Source organism: Trachemys scripta, chromosome 4 (genome assembly GCF_013100865.1).
Source record: "Trachemys scripta elegans isolate TJP31775 chromosome 4, CAS_Tse_1.0, whole genome shotgun sequence".
Lineage (NCBI taxonomy): Eukaryota > Metazoa > Chordata > Testudines > Emydidae > Trachemys > Trachemys scripta.
The window spans coordinates 135,727,634-135,742,381 of NC_048301.1; the positions used below are offsets into that span (position 1 = coordinate 135,727,634).

The following is a 14,748-nucleotide window of genomic DNA, read 5'->3' on the forward strand; positions in this document are numbered from 1 at the left end:
AAACCAATATTTACAGACACTGCGAGGGGGGAGAGGCAACCCCCCCCCCCAAGAAAATCGCCCCCCAAGGGGGAAAAAAAGAGCCATTGGCAGAACGGGCAGAACTCACCACACGGGGTGGGGGAGGGGGGCGCATGCAGCACAGCCAGGTTTGCATGCGGTTCGGGGCTAGGAGACTATGGAGACGTGGGGGAACAGGGGAAGGGAGACCCTTCCCCCACTTCCCTTGCCAAATGCTCCCCCCCATACCCTGCCCTCTCTCCTATCCCGCCATGGAGGGGGTGAAAAGGAACCCAGGGTTAAGTCACCCCAAGAGCCTCCTGCCCCTGGGGGGAGGGGGAGTGGGGGGGTTGGGTTATAACACTGACTGGGGGAGGGGAGAGGAGTAAGGTGTCTGGCTGGAGCGATAATACAGGGGGCTATGGATGGGAGGGGGCAGCAGGGGCAGCACTCAGACACACAGCACTTGGTGTTGGCACTGGCCCCCCGGCTAGCTGAGCAACAACCCCGCCCCCCGCCAGAAAGCTCGGTCCCCACCCCAGCCAGCTTGACAGCACTGGCATCAGGCAACTCTTCCTTCTCCTTTGGCACGAGGCCCAGGCGCCCCCAAGGCTAGGGCCCAGCAAAGCACCCATCTCCCTGGGAGGGCAGAGATGTGGCCCAATGGGGGCACTTCCACCTGCACAGACCTGGGTTTGGGTTTGGCATCGCTCATGGGTGAAACGAGTTGCCAGGTGAGGGACTGGCACCTTGCTATTTGGCACAATTTATTATAAATACCCTGGGGGACGGGCAACCCAGCAATGCAATAGCGGGGAGGGTGGGGCTGGGGTCAGGACTGAGGGGCACTGGCACAGTGGGGGCAAGAGCCCAGGGCTAGGGGCTGTCGGCATGGGCAGAGGCTGCTGGGGTGTGGAGACATAGGTGTTTGCCTCCATCAGATAATTCATTGTTCATTCCTAATGTGACTCTTCCTCTTGGAGTCGGTGGCCCTCCAGCCTGATCCTGCCAGGCAGTTAAGCTCCTTCCACACCTAACCCCCACCCCTTTGGGCCCCTGGCCAATCCTGAGCCCTAAGGCTCGTGGATGGCACCGTGGGTCCTCATTCCAGTAAGAGCTGGGAACGCATGGAGAAGGGACTGGAGGCAAATCTGTCCCCCATTCCCCAATGCTCACTGCATTCTACAGGCTGGGAAGGGCATGCCCTGGGCCATAACACCCCTGCTGGCAGAGCCCTCTAGCGTGCCAGGGATCTGGGCCATGCCCCGCCCGAGCTCTCCAGCACCAGCAGCAATTTGATAATGGAGAGAGAAAGCAGGAAGTTAAGTGCCAAAGAGGAAGTTCCTCCCTGTAATCCCGTATCCCCCATCCTGCTGGGGGCAGGGCCAGCATGGCCCCTGCCCCATGAGCTGAGATGGGAAGGAGAAGAGAAATGGATCCAGAAGGCAGGATCCATCCGCAAATCAGGGGAGGGGGGAGTCTGTCCCACCCCCTCCACATGCCCCGCCCCCTCCAGCAGGTGGCGGGGCGGGAGTCACAAGGATCAGCAAATTAACAGTTACGGTTCCGCTTGGGGTGCGAGTAAAACCCAACCCAATAAATTAAAGCCGGGGGAGAAGGGGGGCGCGGGCGTCAGAGGCCGTTGGCACTGGAGCGCTGCAGCAGTGGCACCTTGCTGAGCTCCACTATGGGCGAGCGTGGCTTGTTCTTCATCTTGGGCACCCGCTGCAGCAGCTGCTGGGCCTCGTGGTAGGCGTCGCGCAGCTCCTTCTTCCACTGTACCAGCTCAGGGTCGCTCTGCCGGGTGACAGGACGGGGGGTGGGGTTAGCCATGGGAGCACCACGGAGGGATCAGAGGTCATGGCCAGGGGGGCGGGGTTAGCCACAGAAGCACCACGGAGGGGTCAGAGATCACAGCCATGGGAGCACCACGGAGGGGTCAGAGATTAGCCATGGGAGCACCACAGAGGGGTCTGGGCTCATGGACAGGATGCATTATTAACCATGGGAGCTCAGGACGGGGAAGGAGCAGCTATAGGGAGTGGACAACCGGGATGGGGGGGCGGGGAACAGAGACATGGTGTAGCCCTGGCCCAGTAGAGGGTGCCAGTGGCAGGGGAGGGGGCGCACTCACATCACACTGCAGGATGAGCTGCCTGTGCTCCCGAGTCTTGAGGAGGATGCATTTGCGCTCCTTAATCTGAGTGTCCTCCACAGATTGGATCTCCTCCATGGTGAGCAGGGATTGCTGCAGGGGATAGAGCGCCAGGGGTTCAGAGAGAGACCATGGCTCCCCCCACCACTACCAAGAACCCCCGTCCCCAGGACCCCAGGCCCTGCCCTCAGCTCCCTACCGGGGATTCGCCCTCCCCTCGCCACTCCAGCCGGTTGGGGAACAGATAGAAGTATCGCCGCTGCCATGGAGTCAGGAAGGGGTTGCCCATCTTGGACATGTAGCCGTGCATGATGCAGTCCTTGCCCAGGGCATAGTCTGTGCCGGGGAGAGACAGAGAGAGAGTCAGATCGCAGCACCAGCCAGCCGTCAACACACAAGAAAGTGCCTGCAGGGGGCGTTATAGGGAGCAGGGCAGGAATGCTGGCTGTGTGGGTACTTCCAGCTACTCCAGCCTCAGCCTCCCCCAGTGGGGCACACTATAGGGAGGGGGGTTGGCTGTAGAGAAGGTGGGGAGTGATGATGAGTGAGGCTGGCCATGTAGGAAAGCTCCCAGCAGGTAGGGTGACCAGATGTCCCGATTTTATAGGGACAGTCCCGATTTTTGGGGCTTTTTCTTATTCAGGCTCCTATTACCCCTCACCCCCGTCCCGATTTTTCACACTTGCTGTCTGGTCACCCTACCAGCAGGGGCACTGTGGGGAGCAGGAGCTGGCCATAGTAGGCATCTCCCAGCAGGGGGCACCGTGAGAAGCGGGGGCCGGCCGTGGCATGCATCTCCCAGCAGGGGGCACCGTGGAATGCATCTCCCAGCAGGGGGCACTGTGAGGAGCGGGGGCCGGCCATGGCATGCATCTCCCAGCAGGGGGCACCGTGGGGAGGGGGCTCCCCCACTCACCCTCCTCATGGCCCAGCTGCTTGTTCTTGGCCTTCTTGCGGGTCTCCAGCTTGTCGGTCTCAGCATTGACAGCATCAAAGACAGTCTCCGTCACCTCCTGCTGCCAGCGCTCCGAGATGGTGAGCGGGAAGTTGCGGTACAGCTCTTGGTCGCTGTCCAACAGCTGGAGACGGACAGAAAGACTGCGGGTGGGCGGGCAGCTGGGGGCTCCCCCAACCCAGGTGGCTGGGTATCCCCCACACCCTCTCCCGGCTCTCTGAGGGAAGGGCTGGGTGGTTTGGGGGCGGGGGGGGGGAGGCTGGTGGGAAGGTGAAAGGACCTCCTCTCCCTCCACAATAGGGAACTGCGGCTCCAGAGAGAGTAAAGGGCCAGGTGGGAAGCAATGTTCCCCCTCTAATTTTTCCCATGCATGTGCAGAATGAATATTGGTGCACATAACAAAATTCATGTGGTGGGGCTGGGGCAGAGGATTGGGGTGCGAGGGAGGGGAGGAGAGGGCTCTGGGGTGGGGCTGGGGATGAGGGGCCAGGGCTGGGGCAGAGGATTGGAGTGCAGGCTCTAGGGTGGGGCCAGGGATGAGGAGTTTGGAGTGCAGGCTGCCCAGTGGCTACAGCGGGGAGAGATGACTCCCCTCAGCTCTCTCTCCCCACAGCAGCATCTGGGCTGTGGGGGAAGAGGTGCCTTTCCCCCAGCCGCAGCAGATCTGGGCTTGTGCTGGGAGAGGGGATGGGAGCCTGCACCAGAGAGGGAGAGTAGCCTGCATGGCTCAGCCCTGCCCTTTCCAGCGGGGGACCTGTGCTAACCCCCATGAGGTCCCTCCGGTACCTTGATCCCTTTTGTGTCCTCTTCATCGAAAGATCCAATGTCGAAGGCGTCGGCCGCGTTCACCTCCCCACGTGGCGGGATCAGGGGCGGTGGGTACTGCGGGGTCAGGAGAGGCGTTAGAAAATGTGGGGAGACAGGACAGCAGCACCCGCCACATGCCCCTGTCCCTCTCCTTCCCCAGCCGCTCTCCCTACCCACCCCACTTACCTTCTGCAGGAAAACCATCTGCCAGTCCAGGCTCTGGAAGAAGGGATCCTCCTTCACCTCTTGTGCCCTAGGGAGGAAGACCAGGGGCGAGGTGGGTCAGCAGAGCTGGCCTGAGGGTCCCTCTGGCCCCCCACATGAGGGGCAAAGGATGCCACAACCTATGCTGGAGCCAAGAGGTCCAATTCTAGCAGGGGAAGGACTGGAGCATGGCGGTAGAGGCAGAGAGAGATGGGGCTGCCACGCCAGCAGGGGGAGCTCTGGAGCTATCTGTTCTAATAACACAGTGACTATTTCTGTAGGTCCTATGCAAACAGCGCCACTCAGGCTGAGGGATGGGTCTCTTCCAGTTGGGGGACGGTAGCCCAATGCACCCATTCTTCCTGGGCTGGCTCCTGCCACGTGCTTGCTGGGTCCCCAGGATGTGGCAAAGCCCCCCTGCTCCCCAGTCACGGACTCACCCATGCCCCATGCAGCCCAGCCTCCGGTTGACGTCTCTCTGGAGCAGCCCTTCCAGTAGGGAGCGCAGCTGAGGCGAGAAGGAGTCGGGCAACTCTACAGGCTGTGGGGGAGGGGAGAGGATTATTTTATGGGGCGGGGCCAATTCCCAGCCCTGGGAGCAGGACAGACCCTTCCTGGGGCTGGAGGGACACTGCAGTTCCAAACCCAGCCAGCAGGGGGCAGTTGTACACACACACACACACACACACACACACACACACACACAATCCCAGCCAGCGGCTGAAGGGTGGGGCCAGGCTCGGGTCCATGGAGTGGGGTGTGTATGGTTGGGCTAGGCAGGGCCCTGGCTGAGGACCAGAGGGACGGGCGGCAGGTACAATGGGCTCAGAGCTGAAGAGCAGGGCTGTTCCTGGCCTGGAGCGACAGGGCACTGGCTTGTGCAGATGGGTCGGGGCCCCTCTCCGTGCAGCCCTGAAGAGGGCAGAGATCCTGTCTGCGCCTGACCCCCCCGCCAGAGCTCCCCCACTCACCATGGTCAGGGTCATGCGGTCGATCTCATGTTTGTCCTTGGTCTTGTGCTGCCGGAAGGGGCTGTGCCTGCAATGGGAGGGGAGAGGGTGGTCACACGCTGCCCATGCCATACCTCTGCCCCACGGGTGCCTCTGTCCCACATGCACGCCCTCCTTCCCCCAAGATCGCTTGCTCACTCACCCCCGCAGCAGCTTGAAGAGCATGCAGCCCAGGGAGAACCAGTCAGCACTGCTGTCATATGCCACACCCTTCTGCAGCACCTCCGGCGCCATGTACCCATGCGTGCCACTGTGGGAGCATGTGGGGGGAGAGAGATAGACAGAGAAGGGGCTCAGAGTACAACAGAGCCATGGCCCAGCCCAGGAGCTGAAGTGCCACACTCTCCCTGCAGGGGGCGCCAAAGAGCCATCACAGAACCACTACAAACCCAGCCTCTCCCAGCAGGGAGTGCTGCAGGGGGCAGGGCAGGAGTGCTGGCTGTGAAGGGAGCTCCCAGCTACTCCAGCCCCAGCCTCTCCCAGCCTGGGGCACTGTAGGGAGCGGGCAGGGGGCACTGACTGTGAAGGGAGCTCCTGGACACTCACACACTGGCATGAGGTTTCTTCTTGGAAAAGTCACAGGCCAGTCCCAGGTCCGAGATCCTGACGTGACCGAACTCGTCCAGCAGGATGTTTGCTGGCTGCAGAGAGAGGAGAGCAGCCCCATGAGCCAGGGTGATAGGACAGGGAGACCCAGGTTGGGGATGGTGGGGAAATGCAGCATCTGAAATGCTCTGTGAATGGGAGGGAAGCCAGTGGGTGGGAGCTGGGCAAAGCCAGTCCCTCACTCCTGCCCTTCTCCCCTTAACTTCACCAACCATGAAGGTGGGGTCCTGGAATGGGGGCTCTGCTCTCACCCTAAGATCTCCAAGCACCCCCCCATGGGGGCTGAGCAGATGGGAACCCCAGGAGGGAGCAGGCAGGGTTACCCTGAGGTCCTAGCATGGGAGAACCCCCGTGGTGGAAGGGGTGGGACTCCGGGACAGGGCGGGTTTACCTTAAGGTCCAGGTGTGGGAGGATGGGAGATACCAGTGGTGGGAGGAGAAGGGTGTGATGCTGGCAAACCAGGTGCCGGCTCTTGCCAAGGCTTTAGGCCTCAGCCAAGCACAGACATATTCATTGCTGGAAACCTGTCCAGCTCACCTGTGTGTCAGTATGGGTCAGACAGGTGTCGGGCTTATAACAATATATTTAGGCTTCATGAAATGCTTGTACGTTGCTACATGTATTAATCCTGCTTATAATATCTGTATCCCAAGTTGTCAGGTGAAACTTAAGTGTTTGCTGTAGAGATATAAAATTTTTGCTCTGAACTATGTAACTCACCAGACAAGAACAAAACTTTGCCTAGTGCAAAATGCTAAATCGCTATGAAAGGCATTACCTCTTGCCCATCAGGAAGGGCTATCAAAACTAAATGACTCACTGTGGGACATCACAATACAAAGACTGCTACTTGCCCCTGCACAAGCTATGTGCAAAAGGCTCATCCCATCAGCTTGAATTCTGGAAGAAGAAAATAAAGATAGCAGACATGAAAATTTTTGATCTCTTTGCTGTTTGGCCTCTCACAGGACTGGAGCCAAGAAACAGAAGCAGAGATCTCCAGGGTCAACCTGGGTTAGCCCTAAAAGACATTCAGAGTTCACAGATTACTACATCTCTGTCAGCTTTTGGAACCATAGACTGCAACTCATTGGTGTATACATGTTTGCCTGCTCTAATTTGTAAGTAACTCACTCATTTCTTTTTCCTAGTTAATAAATCCTTAGTTCGTTTACTATAGGACTGGCTACAGGCATTGTCTTTGGTGTGAGATCTGAGGTACAGATTGACTTGGGGGAAGTGTCTGATCTCTCGGGACTAGAAGAACCTGAATATTTTGTGAGCTTTGGTGTATAGCAACGAACCATCACTAAGTCCAGCTGGCCTGGAGGCAACATAGACTGGCATGCCCAAGGGGACTGGCTGTGACTCCATGGTAAGACTGGTATAGTGCTTTAGGAGTTCACAGTTGTTTACGGGGTTAGTGAAACATAATTATAGAACATCCCCACCCCCATGGGTCTCTGCCCTGAGGCTGTGAACCATTCCAGTCAGCGTGACACTAAGGTTCTGGTGTGGGAGGATGGACAACCAAGGTGGGAGGAGGAGGGGTTACCTTGAGATCCCAGTGTGGGAGGAGGGGACACCCATGGTGGGATGGGGCAGGGCTCCAGGAGGGGATGGGATTACCTTGAGGTCCTGGTGTGGGAGGGTGGGAGACACCCCTCCGTGGTGGGAGGGGGTGGGGCTACCTTGAGGTCCCGGTACACCACGAAGCGGTTGTGCATGTGCTCCAGGCCCAGGATGATCTCGGCAGCGTAGAAGCGCATCTCGGCCTCAGAAAAGACCCCGTGCTGAGACAGGTGGTAATGCAAGTCGCCCCCTGCATGAGACAGCCGACATCCTTGTCAACACAAGGCCCTGCCCCACAGGAAAGACAACGTGGGCCATGCAGGGGGTGGCAGTGTTCCCTAGTGGCTAGAACACCAGGCTGGGAGCTATAACTCCTGGGTTCAATCCCCAGCCCTACCACAGGCTCCTTGGGCAAATCACATCCACGCTCCATGCCCTGGTTCCCCTCCCGCTCTTTGTCTGTGTGGTCAGCAAGCTCTTTGGGCATGCACTCTCTCACTAAGCATGTGCAGCACCGGACAGTGGCACGTAGCTTGAGACCGGGTGTATTATTAATTGTAAGGGGGGGCAGTGTGGGGGCTGGGGTGTTCCCCAAGGATAGCAGGGGGTTCTCACCATTCATCAGGTCCAGGATGAAGCTGAGTTTGTCAGGGGTGTGGAAGGCGTAGGACATACACACGATGAAGGGGCAGTCCTGGGACGAGAGGGCGAGATGGATCACCCACCAAAAGAGGGAACCCCACAAACTGCACCACCACAGGCTCCACCCCCCCCACATGCTCCATCCCTCCCCCACACTTCTCCCTACATGCTGCCCCCTATATTCCCCCTTGCATTGCCCTCCCATAGATTCCCCCTCCCACCACACTGCCCCACGTGCTGCCCCCGCCCTACTGCATACTCCCCTGCAGGCTGCCCCCCACCAACCTCCACGCTGCCCCACCCCTCAATCCTCTCTGTGTGCTCCCACCCCTAACATGTTGCCCCCTCAAACTCCGTCCCCCTCATGTGCTCCTGACCGCTCATCTGCACCCCACTTGCTCTGAGCACACTCACTCCTGCCCTCCCCTGTGCTAACCGCCTCCACTGCTGTCCCCAGACCTAGGCCCCCTCTTTACCTTAGATTGGTCTTGCCCTGTTCTGACACCCCCCCACCCCATGTATGCCCTGTAGCGAGGCTGGCCTGGTCAGGCAGGCCCCATGGCTGCGGTGCCTGGCTTGTGGAGAGCTATTCTCACCCCGGTGCTGACGAGAGACAGCATGATGCGCTCATTTAGGGCCAGCGTCTCCCCCTGCTTCATCTTAATGCGCTTCTTGTCCAGACATTTCATGGCGTACCTGCCCCAAGAGAGAGAAAATAATCCCTGCTGCTATTCCCAAGGCAAATCTCCACACTCCTCTTCCCTCCGCCCCTGCCTCCCACAGCAATTCCCTCACCCCAGTATCCTTCCGCCTCCCATGGCAAATCTCCATGCCTGTTGCACATGGTATCCCTCCACCTCCCACAGCAAATCCCCGTATCCCTCCACCTCCTGTGGCCATGGCAATCCCTCCCCTGCCGCGCAAAAAACCCTGTGTCTCCCATGGTCATGGCAACCTCAGTAATGACAAGTATCCTTTCATCTCTCCTACTTTCACAGTACCCTCCTTCTCATTGAAGGTATCCCTCCGCCTGTCATGGCCAGGGCAACACCAGCACCACTGGTATCCTCCCTTGCCCCAGGACCACAACAACCCTCCCTCACTCTCACAGCTCCAGCCCCCTCAGCTCCAGCCACCCCCCCCCAATCCCAGCAGATATTCCCCCCATGAAACCCAACAGATATCCCTCCACCCCCTGGCTATAATACCCCTCCCCACCAGATATCCCTCTGTCTCCCGGCTATAATACACACACACTCCCCAGATTCCCAGCAGATACCCCTCCGCCTCCTGGCTATAATATCCCCCACCCCAATGCCTAGACAATCCCAGCAGATATCCTTCCACCTCCCGAGTATAATACCACCCCTCCCCTTGTCCCCCCCAGATTCCTAGCAGATATCCCTCCACATCCTGACTATAATACCCCACCCCCAGGGGAATCCCAGCAGATATCCCGCGCAGTTCAGCTTCCCGGGGCCCCACCCCTGGTGTTGGCTAATTACATTTTGCCCGTGTCCGCTTTCCGACAACCATACACCTCTCCAAAGCCGCCGCGGCCGATAATCCGGTGCACACTGAAGTCGTTCATGGTCAGCTGGGCCCACGGCATGGGGAGAGCGGGTGAGGGTGGGGAGGAATCCAGACATTAATTGTATTGTACTGCCGCAAACTCATGGCACATCGCACAGTGCAGCGTGGGCTCTCAGAGCACCCCATGCCTAGGCAGGGAGCGAGAGGCTGGGCTTGGCATTAAGGCCTCAGACTTAGAACTCCTGGATTCAGTTCCCAGCTCTGCCACTGACTCCCTAGGTGATGTGGAGCAAGTCACTCTCCCTTCCGCCATCCCATTTGTGCCTCGGTTTCCTCAGATACAAAGCAGGGAGAATAATCTGTCCTATGTCTGGACTGTATATTCGCGGGGGGTGGGGGAGCCAGACCCAGCTTTTCTCTATGTGTGCATGTATGCAGAGCACCCAGCACAATGACAACCATTCATCGAAACAATAGCACCTGTTCCCTGGCCATTCCCACCGATGCAAGCACTTTCATTGTAGAATTGAGGGGAAACCTCCCCTCCACCCCATGCTCCCCCTAAGCCCTGGAGGAGGAGTGGTGGCTTGGATCTCAACCTGCATCTGAATTTTAGGGCTCGCACAATACGAGCCAGGGAGCCCCAGCTTGCAGTGTGGCAGGGCTGAGGAGACCCCTTGCCCCCAGGGCCAAGCAGAGAATAGGAGGGTGTGGGACAGATCCCAGGGTGAGGTGATGTTAAAGGAGGGCACTGGGGAATAGTCTTAAGGGTGGCACCCCCCAAACTTATCCCTTCACCCTGGGACACCTCCCTCCCCTATGTGTTTAAGGCCCCTGCCCCACAGCTACTGCCCCCCACAGTCTCCCCCACAACGAGCATAGCCCCGGGGGTGGGATGATTCGGTAGCAGTGGGGTTAGGTTGGGACCCGGGAGCTCCACAGGGAGCTGGGCGGTGGGGTAGGGGCAGTGGGGGTCACTGTGCTGGGCAAGGGGCACATGGAAATGGGATGCAGTTCCAGACAAGTTTACATCCCAAATACAAATCGCCAATCCTCCCAGGCCAAGCCCCCCAAGATGGACTACAGCCCCCTTCCTTGCTCAGGCCAGGCCCCCCCAAGATAGAACCTGCCACTCTATAAGTGCATGGTGTACCCACACTTTGAATACTGAGTGCAGTTCTGGTCACCCCAATCCAAAAATTATAAGTTAGAACTGGAAAAAGTTCAAAGAAGGGCAACAAAAATGATGAGAGGTCGGGAAAAGCTTCCATATGAGGAGAGATTAAAATGACTGGGACTGTTCAACTTAGAAAAGAGACGACTAAGGGGGGATATGCTGGTGGCCTATTAAATCATGACTGGTGTGGAGAAAGTGAATAAGGAAGCGTTATTTACCCCTTCATATAACACAAGAACCAGTGGTCACCCAGTGAAATTACTAGGCAGCAGGTTTAAAAAAACATAAGGAAGTGCTTCACACAACGCACAGTCAGCCTGTGGAACTCTTTGCCAGGGGATGTTGTGACAGCCAATAATATAGGTCCATCAGTGGTTATTAGTCAAGACCCCCTGCTCTGGATGTCCCTAAACCTCTGTTTGCCAGAAGCTGGGACTGGATGACAGAGGATGGCTCACTGGATAATTGCCCTGTTCTGTTCATTCTCTCTGAAGCACCTGGCACTGGCCACTGTCTGCAGACATCATAATGGGCTAGATGGACCATTGGTCTGGCCGTTCTTATGCCCTGGGAGACACTCACATGGATGTTCAGCTCCACATTCTTCCACTGGCAGAAGCGGGTGAATTTGTCACTATAACAAAACAGAAAGAGGAGAAAAAACTACAGAGGCCCCCACAGAGAGACCCACCCATGGGCCTGCAGAGACACCATCACTCCAGCCTGCAGAGACCGCCCCTGCATAGCTCTGCAGCAAGACTACCCATCCCTCTCACCCAGAAAGACCCCCATAGTTCTGCAGAGAGACACCCCATACCTCCTCCCAGAGAGACCCCTGCAGAGAGAGGTTGCTCATCCCCCTAACCAGAGAGATTCCCTCAGCCCTGTGCAGAGACCTCCCCATTCCCCGCCTGCCATGGTCCCTGCAGAAAGAGAACCTACAGGCCCACAGCCAGCCCCCACGGCAGGTGGCTCCTCTCACCTCTCGATGAATTTCTGGAAGATGGCCCCATGCAGGTTCTGGCAGATCTCCTCAATGTACGGCTGGGGAGACATGGGGGTCAGCGAGGGGAAGAGAGGAATCAGCAGGGAACCCCACCCACCCCCAGTGGGATGGGCCATGTCAGGAAATTCCTTTCCCCTCTCCTACCTGTACTGGGGCATCCTCCCCCAGGGGAAGTGGGATGGGACACCCTTCTCTTGGGGACTGTCAACCCCCCGCTCTCCCCTGCATCAGAGCTTCTTAGTATCTCTCCCTCCCCTGGCCGACAGGGCAGCCCCACCCACCTTACCCATCCCCGACAGCAACCCCCTCCCACACAGCACCAGGAAGGGGCAGGAGACCAGGCTAGAGGGGCTCATTGCTCTGATCTGGTGCAGCTGAGGAGGAAATATTGTGCTAGGTGGACCCATGGGACTGATTGGTGTAGCGCTACCCTAGAGGGGCCTATAGGGCTGGCTCAGCACCAAAGGGGTCCCTGGGGCTAGAGGGGCCCGTAGGGCTGGCCTGGCACCTCAAGGGCCTGTGGGGCTGTCCCTGTGGGGACGGTAGGGAGATGGGGGTGGGAACACACACCTGGAATAGGTCTGGTGGCACCTGCTTCTTGCTGAGCCGGCTCTGCACATGCTCTGTGGCGCTCTTGGAGAAGGGCTGTGGGGAAAGCAGTGGAGAAATGAAAGCCTGTGTGGCCCTCACAACCCCTCTCGGGTGGTCAGGGCAGGTCCGGGGGCTGGGTTATCCCCACCCCCATCCCACGGTAGCTCACAGGGCAGGGCTGGGGCACCAGGGGAGACCCTGGACTGTATGAACAAGGAGAAATCCAACTCTCAGGCCAGGATGGGAGGGCTGGGGGAGCAGTGTAGGGTCCCCATCCAGGGCAGGGTCTGTGACTGCTTCAGGGTCACCTGTGAGGCAGAGTTCCTGAAGGTCTTCGGGGTCCCTTCTGGAGATTTCTGGGGTCCCCCTGGGCAGGGTCTGGGGTCCCCCTGGGGCAAGGTCTGTGGTGATTTTTGGGGTGTCTCCCCCCGGCAAGGTCTATGGTGGTTTCTGGGTCCCCCCCGGAGTGGCGCACTCACGTGGGAGCAGGACAGCAGCTCCTTCATGATGTACTGGTCAAAAATCTGGCGGCTCTTGGCAGCTCGATCCTCCTCTGAGTCCAGCTTCTCATATTTCTTAATCTGGGAGGCAGGGGGCACAGTGTCACCGTGAGGCAGGCTGCAAAGCCATGGCTGGGAGCCCCCAACACCCCAGAGGACAGGGGAGCCTTCCAGCAACCACTCTAACACCCCACAGGGTGGGAATTTACCCTTCCCCTCCCTGCTGGGTGGGGATAGGGAAACCCCGGTGTGTCAGCCCCCACAAGGCCTCACCTCTTCATAGAACTCCACGAGCGGCTTGGCCTCCTCCACCTGATTCAGGCAGAAATCCCGGAACAGCAGGTACCCTGGGAAACAGGGAGAGAGTCAGGGCCCCAGAGCCCTGAAACCGGCCCCTAATCTCCAGAGCCAGCCAGCCCCCCATCCTGGGACTGGATAGTAGCCAGTGCCCTCTAGAGGGCAAAGGCCCCATGCCCATTCCCTGCACCCGAGTCATGCAATCCCTCCTGACTCCCTCAGATCCAGCTCCCGTCTATACCAGTGGTAGCAACAGTGGACTATTTTCTGCCCAGCACCCTTAGTGTGGTCACTGCCAGAGAGGGCTGATTCCCCACAATGGGACAGTAGCAGCAGGCCTCTCCCGAGCCAGGCTGGGCCACAAGGCTCTCTGGGTGGCTCCATCCTAGCACTGGGGGCCCTGCGGTTAAACGGCTCCAGGTGCTGCCAGCTCCCACTCCGCTGGGTAGGCTGCAGTTCACAGGGTTAGTTGGGCAAGAGGCCAGGCGGTGCGGAGCAGGCAGGGGAGCACAGGGGAGGAGGCAGGGGAGCACGGGGCGTACTGGCGCGGAAACCACAAACGCCAGCGTGGGCGGGGAAGGAAGTGACAGGGGCTTCCTGCTGGAGGCCGTTAGCTACCAATGGCAGAAAGGGGAAGTGTCCCACCACGCCAGCCGGGGGCCCGGGGAAAAAACCACTGGAGACCCCCAGCCGCTTAGAAACCCCTGTCTGACTGGTGGATCCTGGCCCCTATCTCCAAGCCCCTGGCAATCCCCATTTCTGACCTTCCCCCATGGATCCCCATCCACCAGAGACCCCAGCCCCTGACTCCAATCCCCTTCCCAAACCCAGCCCACTTGGGACTCCTCCCCCCTCCCAATCCTGACACCACCACCCCAAAGATCCCAACCCACCAGGTACCCTCCACTCCCAGGAAGCCCCAACTGACCAGGACGACTCCGGATTCCTAACCCTCACCCAACCCCACCCCACCCTACCCCAACCCCCAACCCCAACTCCAAACCCAAACCCACTGGGGAACCCCAGCCTCCTCCCATCCCCCACCAAAACATGACACCCCCAACCCTGCCACACAGCTCTACCCACCCAACAAACCCACCCCCCGATCCCAAACCCACCCTTCTCCCAGCTCACCACCTGATTGGGGTCACCACCTGACCCTTCCCTCCAACCCCCACCCTGGGATTCTCCCCCCAAACTGGAAAATCTCACCAAGTGCCCCCCTTTCCAATCCACACCCCCTGCCCCAGCCAGAGACCCGGGAGAGGGATCTGGGCCTGGGGGGGGGGGGGTGGAGAGGGGGCGGGGGGTAGGAACTGCCCAAGCCACACAAAGAGGAAGGAGAATTTCCTCTTGCGCTTCAGCACCCTCCACCCGTGTTCACAGCCAGTCTCTTGCCTCCCCCAGAGCTGGAGCTGTGCAGCGAGGAGCACGGCCAGCCCTGGGGACAGGTGTGAGCACAGAGACCCCACAGCTCTAGTAAAAAGAACAGGAGTACTTGTGGCACCTTAGAGACTAACAAATTTATTTGAGCATAAGCTTTCGTGGGCTACATCCAAAGAAGTGGGCTGTAGCCCACGAAAGCTTATGCTCAAATAAATTTGTTTGTCTCTCCACTCTATATGCATCCGAAGAAGTGGGCTGTAGCCCACGAAAGCTAAATGTGTTAGTCTCTAAGGTGCCACAAGTACT

At 58.7% G+C, this 14,748-nt stretch overlaps 1 protein-coding gene across 1 annotated transcript in view; it reads right to left on the bottom strand.

Moving 5' to 3' along the window:
- Window positions 1-1,108: 1,108 nt before the first annotated feature.
- Window positions 1,109-14,748, bottom strand: part of GRK2 (G protein-coupled receptor kinase 2) — a 20,434-nt gene continuing 6,794 nt past the window's right edge. Inside the window, exons 3-21 of the mRNA XM_034767741.1 lie at window positions 13,033-13,106; window positions 12,739-12,840; window positions 12,239-12,313; window positions 11,645-11,706; window positions 11,245-11,296; window positions 9,458-9,549; window positions 8,549-8,648; window positions 7,926-8,004; window positions 7,430-7,560; window positions 5,678-5,772; window positions 5,274-5,381; window positions 5,093-5,159; window positions 4,562-4,662; window positions 4,104-4,170; window positions 3,897-3,992; window positions 3,072-3,234; window positions 2,355-2,491; window positions 2,135-2,248; window positions 1,109-1,797 (exon numbers count right to left, since the gene is read on the bottom strand). Of these exons, the coding sequence (XP_034623632.1) occupies window positions 1,633-1,797; window positions 2,135-2,248; window positions 2,355-2,491; window positions 3,072-3,234; window positions 3,897-3,992; window positions 4,104-4,170; window positions 4,562-4,662; window positions 5,093-5,159; window positions 5,274-5,381; window positions 5,678-5,772; window positions 7,430-7,560; window positions 7,926-8,004; window positions 8,549-8,648; window positions 9,458-9,549; window positions 11,245-11,296; window positions 11,645-11,706; window positions 12,239-12,313; window positions 12,739-12,840; window positions 13,033-13,106 (1,880 nt within the window). The 3' untranslated portion in view covers window positions 1,109-1,632. The remainder of the gene's footprint in view (window positions 1,798-2,134; window positions 2,249-2,354; window positions 2,492-3,071; window positions 3,235-3,896; window positions 3,993-4,103; window positions 4,171-4,561; window positions 4,663-5,092; window positions 5,160-5,273; window positions 5,382-5,677; window positions 5,773-7,429; window positions 7,561-7,925; window positions 8,005-8,548; window positions 8,649-9,457; window positions 9,550-11,244; window positions 11,297-11,644; window positions 11,707-12,238; window positions 12,314-12,738; window positions 12,841-13,032; window positions 13,107-14,748) is intronic.